The 19,930-nt window shown below is 32.6% G+C and overlaps 1 protein-coding gene across 1 annotated transcript; it reads left to right on the forward strand.

Annotated features, from left to right (window-relative positions):
• Positions 1–9,014: 9,014 nt before the first annotated feature.
• On the forward strand, positions 9,015–16,358 carry LOC129941202 (lysozyme-like). The gene is made up of 3 exons (XM_056049774.1): positions 9,015–9,239; positions 15,752–15,928; positions 15,999–16,358. The coding sequence occupies exons 1-3, from the start codon at positions 9,161–9,163 to the stop codon at positions 16,214–16,216; spliced, it is 474 nt and encodes a 157-aa protein (XP_055905749.1). The 5' UTR covers positions 9,015–9,160; the 3' UTR covers positions 16,217–16,358.
• Positions 16,359–19,930: the final 3,572 nt, after the last annotated feature.

A 19,930-nucleotide genomic window follows, 5' to 3' on the forward strand; every position in this document is an offset into this window, starting at 1 on the left:
TTTGATTGTTTTGGCAGAAATCGATTTTAATGCTAATTAGCTATCAATTGATATAAGCTTGTGAATGAGCAATCATTAAGGCCTGTTTTGCAGCTTATGTCACTGCCAATACTTCAGCTTGAAACACACTACTTAGCTCGGGAAGTCTGAAGGAGTTGGTAAGATTGAGTGTTTTAGAAAAGAAAACTGCTCCTAGTCAAGCAAATGGTTTACAACTGTAATAAAATATTGACGACCATGTCTACATATGTGAAACATTGTCAATTCATTCTTTTCTTTCAGGAAGTGACGATTGTATATTATGTAGTCTGTGATTACATCGTTCTTAATCCTATGTACTTCTGTAGAATCTGTGGATGTCCGATGAAGTTGGATTTCCAGCAACAAGTCTAGCTCAGCCGTAAGGTATTGTTTGCAACAGTTTTCTTTAAAGATAGGTTCAGAGGTAAAATATTGAGATTTGCTTCCTTATAATTCTTGATACATGCCATTCTCTGTACCCTTTTTAGATTTGTAGCTTTCTTTAACGCATTTTACCATAACATGGAAACATAAGTGATCAGTGGTCTGACGAATGCAGTGTACATCCTCATTAAGATTTCAATATTCGTTCCCAGTTTATGATGAAAATTTAATTTCGTGAGTAAAACGCTCACAATGCTTGATCTGATAATTTCAATATTGTGTTCCTCTATACTAGGGGTTGCATTGTCTTTGATTTTCCTCTTATTTGTAAAGAGCACTAGGTCTGTTTCAAGGTGATTCAAGGAGCGGCTAAAAGTTACATAGTCCATTCGATAGGTCCAATTTTTGAAACAAATCTTGTAGCCTGAATATTGGCTTCTGTTTTTAAGCATTGCTAGCTTATCGGCAGCTTCTTATCAAACAGTCGATTTTAAGGAATACAATAGTTTTGATGGTTTGAGGATTGTCTCCACTTAACACAATTCTCCGGCAAGTTGCCCTTACAAAATAAATGTCCACAAGTCTATATTAACGACTCATAGCGAATTGTCAAACCTTAGTTAACAAAAATGTCAAAGTTTGACAATCTTAATCTCAACTATCAAAGCACAGGCTACAACCAATAAATAAAAAGCTAAAAACTCACTTTATTTGTGAAAAAATGAATAAATAAGTCTGAATAAATAGACAAAATACCTAGATCAAAATTCAAATGAATTGTATTTATCAACCCATTGCATTGGTTGGAAGTTAAACAGTATAACTTATTCTTAAGTAGGAATTAACCGGAAGTCTAGCTGCTATTATGACCAAATCATAAATAAGTATTCTTATTAATTGAGTAATGATTAGTATTTATAATTGAAAACCCAACATTGCTCGTAGCGCTCCACCTATAACCGTCGTCAATTTCAAAGCCTATGATAAAGAAGAAGTAAAATCCATCTCAACCTAGACTGCAACAAAAGAACTTCATGCAATTGTGTTCATCCTGTTTAATACCTGATCTAATATCTGACTTGACACTGTGATGGCCATGACACAAGTTGAGTTTTTAAGATAAAAACACTAAACCTTTTTTATCAGAAATATTTTAATTAAAGAATGTAACATAAAAATTGCTGTACAATCGTACAACTACATACATGTGCTATACATACCTAGACAGGTTTGGAAAACGTTTATTTTTTTTGTTTTAAAACTAGAAATGATTATTATTATAGCTGCTACGATAACCTATACATTTGAACGAACCTTTTTTTTATTTAATTGAAAGCTCTTGATGTATTGCTGCCAAGATAATTAATGATACCTACTATTTCTGGTTGAAAAAAAACAACAAAAATAGCAATGCTGAACGTTTTGATGAAGTTATTTCGAAGTAACAGTGGTAATGATGCCTTTTAAGACTTATAAGTTCGCTGACTTTAAAACATTAAATGGAACTGTATTTTTGCTAACGGTTTGATCTTATGTTTGACTTTAGAAATTTCATAAAATGATTCAAAACAGCTTTGGAGGGATATTTATTTTATGAGAAGAAATATTCTTAAAGGAAACATCTATTAGGTTTTTAAAAACCGGAGAGTGGAGAATTTAAATCGCAACCTAGTATTACTTGGGGCTTAAAAAGTGTACTGTATTAAATTACTCTGTATGTTTGACAGCCAGTAGAGAAGAATATATCATAATAATGCTAATATACTTTTACCTAGATAGCCCGACCGTTGTTGCGTTGCCGATCGACAAAATTACAATTAAAAAAGTAAGTATACGCCATCAATTTAAATGTTTATTGAAAAAAAAACAATCACATACTTTGCATATAATTGAGTAATGTTTACAAATTGACACCATTTCTTTCGGCTTTTACAATTTTTTGCTTCATGATACAAATGTTGTCTTGGGTCCAATAGAATTTACATTCAAAATGTTAGCTTTAAAATACAACTGATGTTAAGTCATGTATGTATGTGTCATTATACTCCAATTTTAAGCATACGATACAAAAAAACTCAAACAAAGATTTTGGATGCAGAATACTAAACATAACCTAAAAGACAAACAAGACTAACTTTGAGCAAAATACAGGGTGCGTCAGAGAAATGGAAAGGATTTTAAAAAATTGTAACTTAATTTCTAATTAAGCTAGAAAAATAAATCTTACTGGGTTGAAAAGAGAAAAACGCATAATTTTTTCGATACACTCATTTATTTCGAAAGATTGTGTGTTTTAAAAATAATGTCATTCAGACGGTCTATTCCGTAATTTCCAAAACTATAAAAGTCAAAACGATTAACATTAACGATATCGTCAATAATTTGCTTTACGTAACTTAATCAATATCGTCTCGTCAACCGTGTTTAGTATAGGATCTTTCATTATATTTCAAATACTCTAATACTATGACTATAATGTCAAAATAAACTCACTGAAAAATAATGCTTGTTAGATAACTTGAAAATGTTTAAGCTTGGAAGAGAAATCTAGGGGTAATTTTTAACATTTTCAAAAAATGTCTTGCTACATTTTGTGTTTTTATAATAATTGTATTTTTTTGAAGTTTTATTAACTTTTCCCATAGGAAGTTATTGTAATGGGTCCGATTTTTCAAATTGAAAATTTTGACATTTCTCGACGTTTCAAGGTCCCTAGAGTCGAAATAAAAGATTATTAGAAAGAAGTCGGTGCGTGCGTGTGTACATACGTTCGTACGTCCGTACATTCGCGACGTTTTTTTCGGAGTCCATAGCTCAAGAACCAAAAGAGATATCGATTTCAAATAAATTTTGTTATACAGATAATAAGGCAGAAAGATGCAGAAAGGGCTCTCAAGAAAATTGCGTCGGTGTTTTTTTTAAGATAGCAGTTTAAAAAAAGTGAACATTTTGGTTAACCCTAAATATCATACGAACCAAAAACGCTAGAGACTTGAATTTAATTTTATATAATATATTGTAACGTGATATCAAAGAAGTGTATTTTTTGAAAAAAAAATCCATCTAACGGTTTTTTTATAAATCAAAAACACTGAAAAAAAAATTTGTCACCTACAAAATTTTACGACTAAAATATGATTTCATCTCCAAAACAATTTTGAGCAACGAAGAATAATGTTTTTGACATCTGATAAAATTTTGAGAAAAATCGAATTGACAGTTTTAAAAAAAAAAATCCAAAAAAAACATTACTCAAAATTGGTAAAAATTGAATATCGATTCAAATATCTTTTCAAAAACTTAAAATTTGGGCTTCAATCTTATTTATCTTATAAGAAATATTGTTTTTAACATTCTGAAAAATGTTGAGAAAAATCGAATTGACAGATTTTTAAAAAAAATAAAACCCTAAAAAAAATTAATAAAAGTTGGTAAAAATTGGTTTTCGACTCAAATATCTTTTCAAAAATTTGAGATAATAACTTCTTTTTAATTTTTACTTATAAGAAATATTGTTTTCAATATTTGGACAAAGTTTGAGGAAAATCGAATTGACAGTTTGTGTACAAAAAATAAAAACCTAAAAAAAATGTATAAAAGTTGGTAAAAATTGATTTTCGACTCAAATGTCTTTTCAAAAATTGTAGGTATTGGCTTTAAACTAATTTTATCTTATAAAAACATTGTTTTCAACATTCAGTAAAATTTTGAAAAAAATCGAATTGACAGTTTTTGTACAAAAAATCTAAAAAAAAATTAACAAAAGTTGGTAAAAATTGGTTTTCGACTCAAATATCTTTTCAAAAATTTGAAATATTGGCTTCAAACTTATTTTATCTTATAAAAAATATTGTTTCAACATTCGGTAGAATTTTGAAAAAAATCGAATTGACAGTTTTCTTACAAAAAATAAAACTCTAAAAAAAAAACAATACTAAAACTTGGTAAAAATTTACTTTCGACTCAAATAGCTTTTCAAAAATTAAACATTTTGGCTTCTAATTTATTTTATTTCACAGAAAATATTGTTTTACATATTCAGTAATTTTTATATAAAAAACCAAAAGTCCGTTTTTTCATAAAAAATAAAATCTACAAAAAATAGTACGCAAATTTGGTAAAAATTGATACGAGTACATATGTATATACAAACTTTTAAGCAAGACAAATCGACAGACGGGATGGGAAGTTATCAGTGTGGGTCGCATCCCACCCTCTTTTTTTCATTTTGTAACAAACCTAAACAAAGCCGCAAAATTTTAACTTCATTTTGCTTAGTTATCAATGGAAATTAATAACAGATACCTTTTGAGCGATCGTGCAAACGCTATTGTTTTGGCGATTTCACTTCAAAGATTATCGTCTAACGTGAAGTGAGGCCTTCGTCAAAACGCTATCGATAATCGTCTGACGAAATGACCACCCTGATTTTCTACACATTAACACAAACGTAGCACAAACAAACGCTGTTAATAATTTTGCGTAAGTAATCCTTAGTTTTGACGGTGGTATAAATTATTGCAACATTTTACTGAAACCTGCTAGGTCTTAGGTTCTTTCTTTGTCCCGATTTATAACGCACTAACTCGTATTGTAGATATTTGCAGTGTTTTCCGTTAACCGGTCTTTCGAAGAAATAAAGACCGATAGCGCCCCACACCACTATTCTTATTCAAAAGGCTAAGTTCGGCGGAATCACGTGTTATTGTTTTCCTAACACCTGTAACGAAGATTTTATATATCAACGTCATCGTTCAGGTAAAACAAAAGGTTCGTTTTCGTAACTCAAACAGGGATGGTGATTTCTGAAATTCTTTTCTATTTCGCTGACGCATTCTTACCAAAATTTCGCGTTGTTTTATGAGTTATAAATCATTTTTATGTAAAGGGTTTTCAAATATGAGGTTTCACTGTAAACATAACGCTATTTAAACATCTGTCCCTTTTGGAGCTATCATTTTTTGAGAAGTAAAAACTTCGCCAATATTATATTCACTGGGAATTTATTTCAGTCGATCTGTCAAATTTAAGAATGTTGAAATTCCTCGAAGTTTCTAGGTCCCTAGAATGCTTTTTTTTATAATTAACAGGCACTCAAGGAGTTACGTATAAGTACTCTTTATGTGTGTATTTTTATGCACAGTGCGAGCGATAGGAAAATATGGAAGGATTTAAGTAGTATTCACATGAGCGCGACCAACGAACGACGAATGAATTACAAAATGTGAGTTTATATACGTTTGAAGACATACTTCCACACAAATTCTTAACAAAACGATAGCAATTTAGTGTCTATTTGATTTATGATACATACTTTTACTTTTCAATATCGTATATTAATAAATTTGAGAAAACAAACTTATTCGTCGCGAAAAAAATTATAGTTGATACGAACTGTCAAACTTTATTCGCGTTCCACATTATCCACACTTGCAACGAATAAAATAATCGCACGTACTTAACCTAAAAAAATCATTCTTGTTTTTGTTTCAGTGGTGAATGGTGTTTGGCTGTGGCTCCTTGTCAAACTTTATTCGCGACGAATTAAAAACTCTCATGTGAAAGAAATGTCAAAATCGACGAATATTCGTTCATTCGTTGGTCGTTGGTCGTGCTCATGTAAATTGTGCTTTAAGAGGAGATACCTGTGCACATTGTTCAACGTTCTGAATATCAAAATGGTAGGGAAAACAGAGTTACACATTCTCGATGTGCGGTTTAAAAATGAATCTTTGTACAGGATGGCAGAAATTGAGATCAGATGTAAACTTGTGAGCATTCCTAAAAGTGCTAGTACTTTTAAGGGGTGGAATGCAACTGACCAATTAAATTATAAAACTATGAATTTGTTTGAAAAAATAATTTCTTTCTCCAATTCATAAAAATGGTCCTAAGCAGGAAGTAGATAACTAACATACTATTTGCAAACTATCAAGTATACCGAAACTCTTGGAGAAAATTATATGTGACATTTCTCCTAAAGGAGCATATTTCACCTTTTCAACATGGCTTTATTGCAGGAAGATCTATCTCTTCCATTTTCGTTTTAAATAAACTCGAAGAAGGCTACCAAATTGATGTTACCTACACTGATTTTGTGAAGTCTTTTGATAGTGTTAGTAATAATATTTTGAATTAAAAACTGAAACAATTTGGCTTTCACTCAAATATGTTGAAATGGTTGGAGTCCTATCTAAGTTGTCGTGTACAATTCGTTTGTATTGCTCAAGTGCTCTCTAGTCCAATTATTGTTACCTCAGGTGTCCCGCAAGGAAGCCATCTTGGTCCCCTTCTTTTTTTAATAATTTTTTAATAATGAAAAAATGTGTATTCCAAGAACTTTTCAGTTCTATCAAGAAATTGACCTAAAACATAAATCCCGCGTCATACAGGAATGGTTGCTTTATAATTGCCCTAAAGTCATCCAAACACCAACTCAAAGCCCCGACTTAAACCCCATAGAAAATTTATGGGAAATTTTGGATAGTGGAGTCAGGAAGCAAACCATATTAAGCAAAGCCGATCTCAAGAAAGTGCTTTTGGAAGAATTTGAAAAAATTAGTGCTTCAACCACCCAAAAGTTAGTTGAATGTATGAACTAAGTACTGAACACGAACAAAAAATCCAAAACTGCACTACAATTACAACCCAAAAGTATTCGCTTCATATTTATTTTGGCCCAATAATTTGGTGATTAAAAAACTTCGCTTTAGATTAATTTTGTTTTTTGTTATTTTTAGTACCAAAGAAAATGGTTTTTATTAAGTTTTTTGTTGTTCCTTTTAGTTTTATGAATAAATTGTTAATATTTTTGTATTGATTTTTTTTTTGTTTTTCATTCTTAAACTGACATTTAACTTAATAAATACATTTGACCCAATAATTTTGTGAGTAAATATAAACAGATTTACTTTGAAAAATAATACACTTTTGTTGTTTTCGAATTTATTAATCAAACCATGTTTATATACGAGTAATTGTTATTTTAAACATTTAGAGTTATATACAATAACGCCTATTTTTTTTTTTTTTTTGTTATAAATTAATTTATTTCTTTTGTAATCTAACTGTAGATGTTAAGATCTCTAATTGATGTGAATAAATAAATTTATTTGTAAAAATATCGATAAAACAATGAAGGGCATAAGACTTGCGGTAGTGTGCGAGGGATATAAAAGTTTCGGTTATAGTTCTATCGCATATGATTTTCAAAACCCTATTTTGGGTTTAAATTTTTATTTATTTTTGGGGCACCTGTCCAGATATGAGAGTTATATTCAAGCTTCGGACGAATAAAGGCTTTGTAAAGTACAAATTTCTTACACCGTTGGAGGGATCCTAAGCACCTTGCAATGTCGAATATGTGATCTCTCTATAAGAATTAATACGACTATCAAGTACAGAAAAACAATCAGTTTCCTATATGCAGTTACCACTTATGGATAATCGCATCGGGGATAGGGAAATCGAATTTATATTTTTTTAACGCTAAAGAACAACTGGGAATATTGATCCTTCACTAAAAGCTTTCTTGATGAAAACCCAGTATTGTTGAGTCTTCGTTGATTATTGGTTTAAGGCATTCTACAAATAAGTAACTAAATATTGTTTGGGTCCAGGAAATGCTTCAAAATGATTTGGATTTTTATCAAAAAATCATAATGAACGCCATTTGATTGGACCTTTGTTATTAGAAAATGAGACCTGTGCAACAAGTTCTCTATTTTCTTTTGTTTAAAACCAAAATTGGAAGGTATTAAAGGACAGCGTTTATTTTTAAAAAGCTACGAAACAATTGGAGTTTTTCAAGTTATTATAGACAAACAGCTTCAATTGTGTGAATTGATTTTGTCAAATATCATGAAAAATATATGTGGGCTGCAACCGTATAGCCGTCCATAGTGAACACTTCAGTTACGAAAAGTGTGTTCAGAAAGCCAGGGATGCAATTTTTCTAGCAATGGCATCCCTCGTATATTAGAAACGGGCAATGGCAAACGATTTTCATGTCAAGATTTCAAGACCTTCTCAACGGAACATCAAACAAGTTCTCCATATCACCAAGGGATAGTTTTGAAGTATGTTATAGTAAAATAGTTGAAATAAAACTATAAATAACGCGTTTGATTTACAGAAGCTGGTTTTTTGCTGATATTGTTTTCCATTGTCCATGACATTGATATCCCTGATTTCAATAAAAACCCTGTAAAACCCTGACATCTACACAAATTGTTTACACTTTGTTATTTCAAAAAATTATCAAAAGGTGTAGCTACAAAGCGAACCAGGGGTCAAACAAAGCTTTGATAAGAGAACCTCTATCAAAAAAGCAACTGCAATGACAATAATCAAAACCAAAAACTAAACTCCCCTAATCGTGCCTATGTATTACGAACCTATTAACTAACTATTAAATTCATATTCATGTATCAAGTTCGATGTTCGAAACAATGATACTAGAATCCCCACTCCAGAACCAAAATGCGGCTTCAATGAGTAGGAGTACCTATAATCTCGTCATAAACAACAACAAAACCAGTCATCAAGAGTCAAGACCTGTACCATGTAGCTACTTATACCTTGGCTAAATAATCTCTGCTCACAAAATTCGCTCGCAACTCTTGGTTTATTAGTAACGTTCAAACCGCGCTTCAGTTCAGATCCCATATTAAATTCGTGCTCTCTGCTTGCGTGTGTGTTCCTCAAATAATAAAATTAAATACAAAATCTATAAACAATATCATTTAATATAAAAATGAGTTCGAAAATTGTCTACACGGTTGCTATTGCATCGTTGGTGATACTCGGCTTAGCCGTTCTAGCCAATAGCCAAGGTTTGTTTATAAATAAATTCTACAATAAATAATTGTAGTGGCTATTTTTATTATATTGTATCTATAACATTTTTAACTTGCGACTTACATTTTATCGATGAATATCTGTGATTTAATTCAAAATGACAGATACTAAATAAAAAACATACTTTATTGTATTATATTTAGATATTACGTGAGTCTGAGCATCCGTAGGTTTTTAGTGTGACCATTTTCTTCTGCCATAACAAAATCTATTAACTATTATATCGATAAGAATAAAAATGCTAATTTAAAGAATTTAATAAAATTCAGTGACAGATTGTGTGTGGAAGATATTTTTTTTGCAGAGTTCCGCCTTCCATCTCGATGTATAGTGAGAAAATTTGTCTTAATGAATCCGGTTAGATTATAAGTTTAAATATTATAAGAATATTATAAAAGTTTTATTTTTATAAACAAACAAGTTAAGTAAGTATTTTGTTACTCTTCTTTTTTTCGTGATGACTTGTTAAGTTAATGCATACTAACTGCCTAGAATTTCTTGAGGTTATGATTAACTTTTTGTTTGTTCTTTTGTAACCAACAGTGCGTGATTAAAAATTGAATAGTTTAATATCGTTTTTTTGTTCTTCTAAAAATATTACATTATAAATTTATAATACAGAGAGAACAAAGAGGTTGGATGCCTTGGAAAACACGATTGATGGGAAAACCCAATAAAGAAAATCTTAGTCAGGCTTTAATAAAGCATTGGTGTCTTAATTATGATAATTTGTTCAAGTTTATTATTCAATAATCAGGTGCTGCTTGATGGGATTGTGGTTACTAGGGTTTAATCTGTAATGTATGTAATTCTATCACTTTAAAATGCATCAAAATTACTGAGACACATTCAAGGCTTTTAAAAACGTCATTCTTTCAAATCAAATGCCTGGTTTTTGAGAAAGCACTGTACCATAGTTAAAAGAAATGAAATTTAGATAACACTCAGGAGGCTTTTTCGAAATAACAGCATTTAGTAAAGTATATACATATAAAAGTAAGACCCGGTTTTTTTTAGAGTTACATCTGAGTTAACTCACCAAATAAACTTAAACCTAAGCTAACTCCCCAGAATACTTTGAATTCATTGATGTCTTATTACATGATTAAGTTCTGCGTATCTACTAACTGTATTTAATTAAGTAAACTCTAGTTTAACTCTCAAGTAACATCTAAAAGATTCAGCATTATTAAAAGAGCTGATTGTTGATAAAATCGTTTTTTTGACACTTCCAAATAGGTGCAGTCCGTTCAAAAATTGACAGTTAAAAAAATGATATTTGACATTATACTCATACAAATAAAAGCTATTGATATTTTAGAATCGCATTGAGTTTTGAAAAAATATATTTTTATAACTTGGCCTATGGTCTCTGCATACGACGTCAGCTAAAATTGGTAACACCATCTAGTATATGCATTCACCATCTATTTCCTCCAAAAAACCCTATTCCCTAATGTTTTTTATAAATTGACGTTTAAATGTCTGATGACACTTGTAAGGTTACACTATTTAATCAGACGCAAATTGGGATTTTACGTTATTACCTAACATAAGTTGAAAATTCTAAACTGATTAAAACAATTATTTTTGACGTAATTCAAATTACTTGAAATTAATAGAAATCCAACTATAATCATGATAACCTTCAATAATATTGCACTTTCTTATCAATTTAAAATGTTTCTTGAGATTTATTCTTAAAATGACTATTAAGATATTTTGAATTTTCCGAATGTAAACATTTCAAGATTACAGGCACACTTTTATTGATAAGTTTTTCTAGGACAAGTTGGCGAACAGAGATTTAATCTTATTTTTGGGGTCAAAGTTAAGTGAAAAATAAATAATATAATTACTAAAGATTGCAAACATTTCAAAGCATTTTTTGTGTTTTACTGTAATTTCTGCTTTTGCAAGTGATGATTTTCTTAGCAACTTGTTCTTTTCATACAGAATTCCGATGATTCCTTATTTAAAAACTTAAATCATTTACCTGCCTTTAAAATATTAGATCTTTTAAACAAAAATAAACTACTTAGTCGGTTCCATCTTGAATGACAGCAGAAACGTTTTTCAATAATTATAAAAGAAACAAAGACCAAGTACCATAGATAAAGAAAACGATCGGTAAGCAATCGTGAAACATGTATTTTTGTATGTATTATGTTCTATTCATTGTTTTTATATTAAATTAAAAATATATTGAAAGGTCCTGTAACTTAAACATTTAAACAATTTTATTTATTCCATTGTTTATAAAATCTAAATTTCTCTCATTGAAAGAAACGACCAAGGCGACACCTGGGTAGCTGTCAATTAGCTTATTTTAGTAGAATTTAGAATGAGAGGATATCACTAGCTCCATCCACCTTCTCACCCATCAATGTAGTAGCAATTCAAAGTCACATGAAAGTACAATAGATTTTGTATGTAATTTTGTTTCTGATTGAGACAATAGAGGAACTTAAGGACTTTTATTTTTAATTTCTTTCAAATAACAGTCAACAAAAATATAAATCGAATTGTAATATTGACATTTGGATTATATTATAAATGCCTTTCAACAAATTCCAAACTGTCAGAAAGATTCAATATGGCTAAGTTCCATTGTCGCATAATAGGTTGTTTACACTTGGACACATACGTTAATTTAAACAACCTATTATACGACAATGCTACTTAACCATTGGCGTTTTTCTTTTTTAGTTCAGAGCGGAGCTCGAACTGTCAAAATATAATTGTGTTTCTTTTTGAGCTCTGAGCATGTTCAGAGCGTGCTCTGTGAGCTCAGAATAAAATAACAGAGTAAACGGAGTAAAATGCTGAACACAAACAATTTGATATTTGAAAGCCGGTAAATTAAAAAAATCATCGTCAAAACAATAAAAATGGCGGAAGAAGCTGGTCGTTTTAGTGCAGAAGGAAAGATAATTTAGAAAAAACTAATTGCAAGAACATTTTTATGAATCAAATTTATTTCAGGCTTCAAATGGACCAACCAAATTTTGAATGCCTTCAAACAGCGACAGCGAGTTGTTTCATAATTAAATCAGAGAGCGCTTTGAGCATACTCTGGTCAGAACTCTTCTCTAATCCATTCGCTCAGACTCTGCTCAGTGATCAGCTCTGAACTAAAAAAGAAAAACGCCACATATTGAATCTTTCTGACAACAAATTCCAAATTAAACTGTCAGAAATATTCAATATGGTTAAGTTGCACTGTCGCTTAATAGCTTGTTTACACTTGGACACATACGTTTATTTAAAGCAAGAAATTAGCTGAAATACTGTCAAATTTGACATTAAGTCATTCATTTAAGCCTGTATAGTGTCAAGATTGTATATTTTGTTCTATTATTATATGTGTTATCTAACAAATAACTATCAGAAATCCCTCGAAAACTAAATTCAATGGGTATTTTTTTTCTTCAATATTATATGTATAAATATAAACAAATAAAAATGTGGTTTAAATAAAGTATTAATAAACATATCACAAATGCTAATGAGGTTATAGATATGCGAACAAATTACAATAAAATTAACATAAACTCTTTATTTATCTGGCAAATACATATGAACATTGTACGTAAACAAATCTTCTTCTCTAAAATTCTATAAGTTATAACTGTTTTAATCTTAAATCTATTTTAAACCGGTTTAAATAAGAACGAAATTCTCTATTAAAAGTTTATGAATCATTGGTGTTCAGTATATTGGCTATGTGTCAGATATTTATAAACGGCTTTAGGATATTAAAAAGTATAATCGGATTTGAGCTTTAAAAAAAAAATACTCTGTCAGCTATTAATTCGCAAAAAATAGTCGTAGGTTTAATGTTTATTTTTTAATTTAATCTCATATTGCATCGCACAGCTTAGTGGGGGTGAAATAATAATAATAAACATAAACTTATTTGACATTTTTATATCCTCCTGAAAAGAATTTTTAGAAGTTTACCGGTAACTAAATATTTGTATATATTAAAAACAGACACGAGTTTTGGCTTAAAGGTATAAATTGTGGACTTATTTTAAGCCCACTCAAGACTTGATAGTGGGTAAATGTGCTTCCAAAAAAGTAAATACTGCGCAATACCTTTACGTTGCATCAAGTCAAATATTAAGGAATAAGTTTCCAAACTTTGTTTCTCTCCTTGGTTTAATAAAGAAATTTTAATGAAACATATCATTACTCGAGAGCAGTTCTTATTTTTCTAGACAAAGAACTGCCATTTATTTTTTATTTCTATGATTAAACTGGGCTCCAAATAAAATCAATAAATTCCGTTTGCTAGTTGGACTTATAAAAAATGTAGGTAATGTAGTTTCAACGTAATGAGCGTAATGGAACAATGTGTATAAACTGCTCCAATTATAATTAAGTTAGTTTGACAGCACATTACCGTAGATCTGTTTGTTAACTTGATCAGGGAGCTGCTATTATGTTTTGAATTTAAGGCGATCAAATATTTGTTCGAAGATGAATTCGAAATAAAATGGAAAATGTCCATTACCTTGAAACTTCACAAGCTTGTGTCGAGTTGAAATGAGCTTGACTTTACTCGATCGCCCTCGAGGAGTGGAGTTGAGTCTTATTTGCTTGAACTTGTGTTCAAGAGTTTTATTTTAAAATTCCTTCAGAGCTCTGTTCTTAGATGTATCCTGTAATGAAATTTAAGGAAGACGTCTTCAACATCATTTCAACCCAACTCAGCTTAAATAAGAAAAAACTAGGTTATAAAATCCGATTTTCGAATCTTAAATGCGAATAATTATCATGAAAATGGCAAACAGTTGATCGTATTTTTGTATGTTATCTGTCAAAATATTGTAGGCTTTTAAATGTCTGCTAAGTAACTTTAAATTTTAAGTCAAATCTGGGTGTAACCAAACAAAAAATTTTAGGGACCGGTTTTTGTTCTCAACTTAAAAATATGGTTTGTATCTATTCAACCTAAGCCGGATGTAATTATTTGTATGTTCTCGATCTTCTGTGATGTCAATTAAAAACCTTGCAGTGTAAATCATGTGTCCACAAAAGAAATAAGATTTCCATCGTATTATAACCTATTTTCTTCATCTTGTTTAACAACCTACGATCTCTGGGTATCCTGATTCCTTCCACCAGTAACCTCATTCAAGGTGAAAATGCATGATGGTTGTATTGAGTGGTTAGTGTTGTAGTTGCATTCCATGTAAACTAGAATGCAAATTAAATCCGGATCTTAGCCAGGTATTTATAATAAAATAAAATTGATATGAACTGATGTCGAGAGGAAGAGAAACTTGTTTTAAAAAAAAAAAACATTTACATGCTATTGATGCAATCCCCAGAATCAAGAACCGAGAATCGATATCTTATAAGTTTTATCAAAAGATGTTTCTCAACTTTACTAAACGCAACTCACGTATGACCTTCCAATACTCAATCAGAATATGTAATTATAATAATCAATTGCATATCTTAAGGCCAACGTATAAAGTGACTTCATTCGGCAAACTGCCAGCCTATTTGCACCACCTTCAATTTCCTTAAACAATTGCTAAGGTCACATGAAAATTATTTCAATTGTCTCCATCAACAAATAGCACCTTGTTCCTCAAAAATGTTTCCTTTTTATTTGGCTTTGTATATTTGAATACCAGAATAAGCTTTTATATAAAAACGTCTACAGAATCTAGCTCATGTAACACAGTTATTTGATCCAATTTAAGTTTATTCAACTTTAATCCTCTTAGAAAGACACTTCTAGCCTAGACCATCATCACGAAATATATGTACATAATTCGCTACCAAACCTTTGAAAATTAATCACAGCGAAATATAAATGCAAATGGTGGCGATAATCCGAAGCACTGTGGGCGTTCGTGTTTAATTGATTTGCATATGACATGATTTTGAACTTATTCAAATTCTTTGTACATTTATTTTCTTGAGGCAAATTAAATTTCGTTTTATTTTGTCATCATAATATCAATCAGAAGATAATTTGGACATTTTTAATCTTCCAAGACATTTCCGTTTCTATGGTGCATAGTTTTGACACTTGAAAAAAGTCAATGATCTGTCATTTAAAATGTGTTGCCATAATCGCACCTCATTACCATCATCATCACCAGCTACACCCATAATTAAATTGATTATGCAAATATTTTATAGACTTGGGCTTTAGAAAATAATTACTAATATCTATAGGTATAAATACAAAATGAACTTGCCCTTGATTGAATATTATTGAAAAGCCTATAAGTCTCATAGCTCTATATCAGATTCCATTACGAAGCTTGCTTCAAAAGGCGATTCAAGTTCATGGTCGGTTATGTGAAAAGTCGCACTCACAAGTTGTCCAACCACAATATAAATACAGCCCCATCCATGAGCCATGACTAATGAAATGTGAATTTTGAATTTATATCTTTAATGAGAGTTTACACTTCGCGTTCTTTTATAATAAAACGTTGATTTTTCTTTTTATTTATAGCATCAGATCCACCAGTTACAAACGTCTGCCTTGGATGCATTTGCGAGGCGATAAGTGGCTGCAATCAGACAAAAACCTGCAATGGCGATGTTTGTGGGCTTTTCCGTATAACCTGGCCTTACTGGTCTGACGGCGGTAAACTGACATTGAACAATGAATCTCCACAATCACAAACTGGTAATGTACATTTTTATTGAATATTCATTAAATGATTAAATTATAATTTTTGTTTGTTATTATTTTATAGCATTCCAAAACTGTGTTACCGATCCCTACTGCGCAGCCGATACAATTCAAAATTATATGAAGAAATTCGGACAAGACTGCAATGGAGACGCTGTAATTGATTGTTACGATTATGCTGCCATTCACAAGTTGGGTGGTTATGGCTGCCAATCTGGTGTCACTGGATTATATGCGACTAAATTGAATCAATGCTTGCAGGCTTATAGTCCAAGCGGATAAATTTAATACTAAATTACTGATAACGATGGAAGAGAAGAAGATTTTTTTTATTTCCGAAAAGTGTGTTAATGCTTTAGGGAAGGACGGTAGCGCCAAAATATTTTTTAATATGATTTATTTAATAAAATAATTAGAAACGAAAGGATTTTTTTTTTATTTTATTATTTTTGGTTAATTTATGTCAGAAATTTTAATGGCAAAAGTGTTTGACTTTCTTTCCAAAAATCTAGGTATACAAAAATACATCAATTATTTCAACCAACAGAATTTCAACTGAAGTTTGAAAAATTAAATGTTATTTTATTTAAACGATAAAAATATGTTAGAACACATTAATTTTCAAAGGAAGGGGCAGTCAAAATAGACATTTCACCTCGGGAAAATTCGCTTATGAATGAAAATTGGTACAGTCACGTCACTTAGGGCACCGTCCCCAAAACTCCCACGTTAACATTAAAGTTTTCTGTCGATAATTTCCGTAACTTTTGAACAATAAATGCTACAACAAAGTTTAAAAGCTACATCGGTTTCAAAAAATGTCAAATGTCGAAAATATCAATTTTTCGCATATTGTGCCTGAACGGTATATTGTATCTAAAAGTATTTCTGGTTTGATGAAATGTATGTCTATTTTGACTGGACTATAAAACTTCCTTTTCCAAGAAAGAAATTAATTTTGATATTTGCTAAGTTACATAGATTACGGCATAACATCATAAAATTGTCCTAATAAATAATTTAAAGGTTTGAAATGGCCCAAGGACTCGTGTACCGCGATTTTTGACGTTTTATTTCATCTGTAAACTTGTACCAAATTGTCAAAATCACAATCCATTATTTTAAATGGAAAAAATGCCCAAGGAAGTACAAAACATCACAGTTTTTGTACTAGGATAAGCCGACTCGACTTTGGTGTCCAGGGTTTCTCCCAAAGAAGGCAAAAACGTAAATTTAGAGTATTCAAACTGCGATTTGTAACCTTATATTCATAAAATCGTAACATTTGTATAACTAAAATAGCATAGTCCATGAATAATCGGTCCGTCTAAGCCTTTTCCGTAGTACAATTAGAAGAAGTGGACAGCGAAATCAACAGGGCCCTGGCAGCAAACCAGAAATTAATTGGTGCTTTGCCTCAAAGAACAAGCTATGTCCGTGAAGTCGTTAGAAGAAGTACCCACGAGATACTGTCTCTAACTAAAGAAGAAACGGGTTGCTTAAGCCTGTCCGTCATATACTTAGAAGAAGTGTGTCTGGGTAGCCGAATAACTTGCGTAAGGAAGAAGGTATTTCGGCACCAAAAAATTACAATAGTATTATGTGATAAGGATGTTCAAATGGTAGACATGTGCATTTAAGAAAAAAACCCACCTCTGTTTATTAACTCCTATTCTCACCTCCCCGCGGTGAACATCGGGTGCCTAGAACCTCAACTGGAGATTGGGTTCTAACCCCAGTGGAAAGTTGTTGGGACAGCAAACGAGAGAGGGGGGAGAGGTGTTTCCACTAAGGCACCTCTCCTTATCCAAACGGCAGCGACGAATTCTCGAGATGGAATCAACGGCGCGCCGCGGCGTCTACAGTTCCAGTAAGGTTGAATTACTTAGTGAACAAAACACCTTATAGGTCTTTTATGCCTTATTTGGAGCCCAGGACTATAATAAGCGATTTATCCGGCTCCCCATCCTTGACTCGGACCACTACCTCGTTGTAGCCAAGGTACGGCTACGGATATCCCGATCCAAGCCAAAACAAGGAAGTACTGTGAGAAGATTCGACGTTAGACGGCTACAATCGCAAGAGACTGCCATGTTCTTTTCCGATCGAGTCTCTAATAACCTCTTAAGGAGTCCTATGCTTCCTGCATTAAGCATTGAAAAGCAGTGGCAACATTGCCTTGCAGCCATCAGAGATGCCGCCTCTGAAGTGCTAGGTTTCACACGGCCGCCACAGCGAAACCTCTGGTTTGACGACAAATGCCGACAAGCGCACGCACCGAAACAACAAGCATACAAACGGCGCTGCACAGGAGGGCCAGAGCTGCTAGCAAGCTCTACGAGCAGGAGGTTAGAAACACAGGCTTCTTAGATGGAAAAAAGAGAGCATGAGAAGCGCGTGATAGAGGGATAGAGGGATGTCACAACAGGAATGAGGTTCGTAAATTTTTAAAAAAGGTAAAAAAAACCTCCCAAGGGTACAAGCCACGAACCGAAGCCTGTAAGGACGATCAGGGGAACATCGTAGTTGAACCGCAGTCTATGTTGAGAAAACGGAAAGATCACTTCTCCAAATTATATAACGGCGATGACGAATCAAATTCCGCTGTAAGGGAGATAGAACCACTTAACCTCGGCGACGTAGATCAACAATTCCGCCTACCCGACCTCGACAAAGTGAAGATAGCTATATTTAAACTGAAGTCAAACAAAGCTCCTGGGGCTGACAGCATCGCTGCCGAACTATTCAAAGCAGCGGGCGATGACTTGGTACGGAGCATGCACCAACTCATCTTCAAAACATGGTCGAAAGAAAGCATACCCGATGAGTGGATTCTCAGCATAGTGTGCCCGATTCATAAGAAAGGAGACCCTCTAAACTGCGCCAAATACAGAGGCATCAATCTCCTTAACATTGCATATACGATCCTTTCTGCCGTATTATGTGAACGTCTGAAGCTGTTCGCCAACAACCTGATAGGTCCTTATCAGTGTGATAACTTTTCAGACCAGAAATTCCACTGTCGACCAAATATTCACACTACGGCAGATCTTGAAAAAAAACCCAGGAGCTTCCAATCGATACCCACCATCTCTTTATCGATTTTAAAGCCACGTATAACAGCATCTAAATGGAAGAGCTCTACCGAGCAATGTCTAGTTTTAGCATCCCAGTCAAAACTTATCCGTTTGTGCAGAAGGACGATGGAGAATGCACGCTGCTCTATCAAGGTCGAAAAAGATCTCACCGATGCATTTGATGTCAAAAAAGGTTTTAGACAAGGCAATGCACTGTCATGCGACTTCTTCAACATCGTTCTGGAAAGAATTTTGCAAAATTCTACCGTCAACACTAGAGGACAGGACCAAGTATATGTTGTCATCAAAAAAGGACATTGATCAACGACGTCTTGGACGAAACGTCACAATCGACAGCTTTAACTTTTAGGTAGTAAAGGACTACTATTAACACATACAACGACACCAGCATTGAAATCAAACGAAGAATAACTCTTTCAAATCACTGCTTCTTTGGACTTAGAAGGCAATTGAGAAGTAAATTCCTCTCTCGAGCATCTAAAATCACCATCTATGAGACACTCATCATCCCGGTTCTCATTTATGGCGCTGAGGCCTGGACCCTGTCAAGGAAACATGCGAGCGTCTTAGGATGCTTCGAGAGAAAAATGTTTCGGGTGATTTTTGGTCCCGTACGCATAGATGGAGAATGGAGAAAAAAAATATAACGACGAACTGTACGGGCTGTACAGCGAAACTGACCTTGTTCACAGAATTAAAGTCCAACGGCTTAGATGGCTGGGTCATGTAGAGCGAATGGACATCAACGCTCCAGCCCGGAAGGTCTTCGAATCCAAGCCCGAGGGACTGCGCAATAGAGGAAAACCGCGATACAGGTGGCGTGCGAAACTGGAGACAGTTAGCTAGGGACCGAGCTGGCTGAAGAAGCATGTTGGTTAAGGCCCGAGTTCTTCGAGTT

This window comes from Eupeodes corollae, chromosome 1 (genome assembly GCF_945859685.1).
Source record: "Eupeodes corollae chromosome 1, idEupCoro1.1, whole genome shotgun sequence".
Taxonomy (NCBI): Eukaryota; Metazoa; Arthropoda; class Insecta; order Diptera; family Syrphidae; genus Eupeodes; species Eupeodes corollae.

Bases quoted from the DNA above. Each gene is read 5' to 3' on its own strand.
- LOC129941202 (XM_056049774.1), top strand. From the start codon at position 9,161: ATGAGTTCGAAAATTGTCTACACGGTTGCTATTGCATCGTTGGTGATA. The intron at 9,240-15,751 runs GTTTGTTTATAA...TTTTATTTATAG, and splicing joins CGTTCTAGCCAATAGCCAAG to CATCAGATCCACCAGTTACA. The intron at 15,929-15,998 runs GTAATGTACATT...ATTATTTTATAG, and splicing joins ATCTCCACAATCACAAACTG to CATTCCAAAACTGTGTTACC.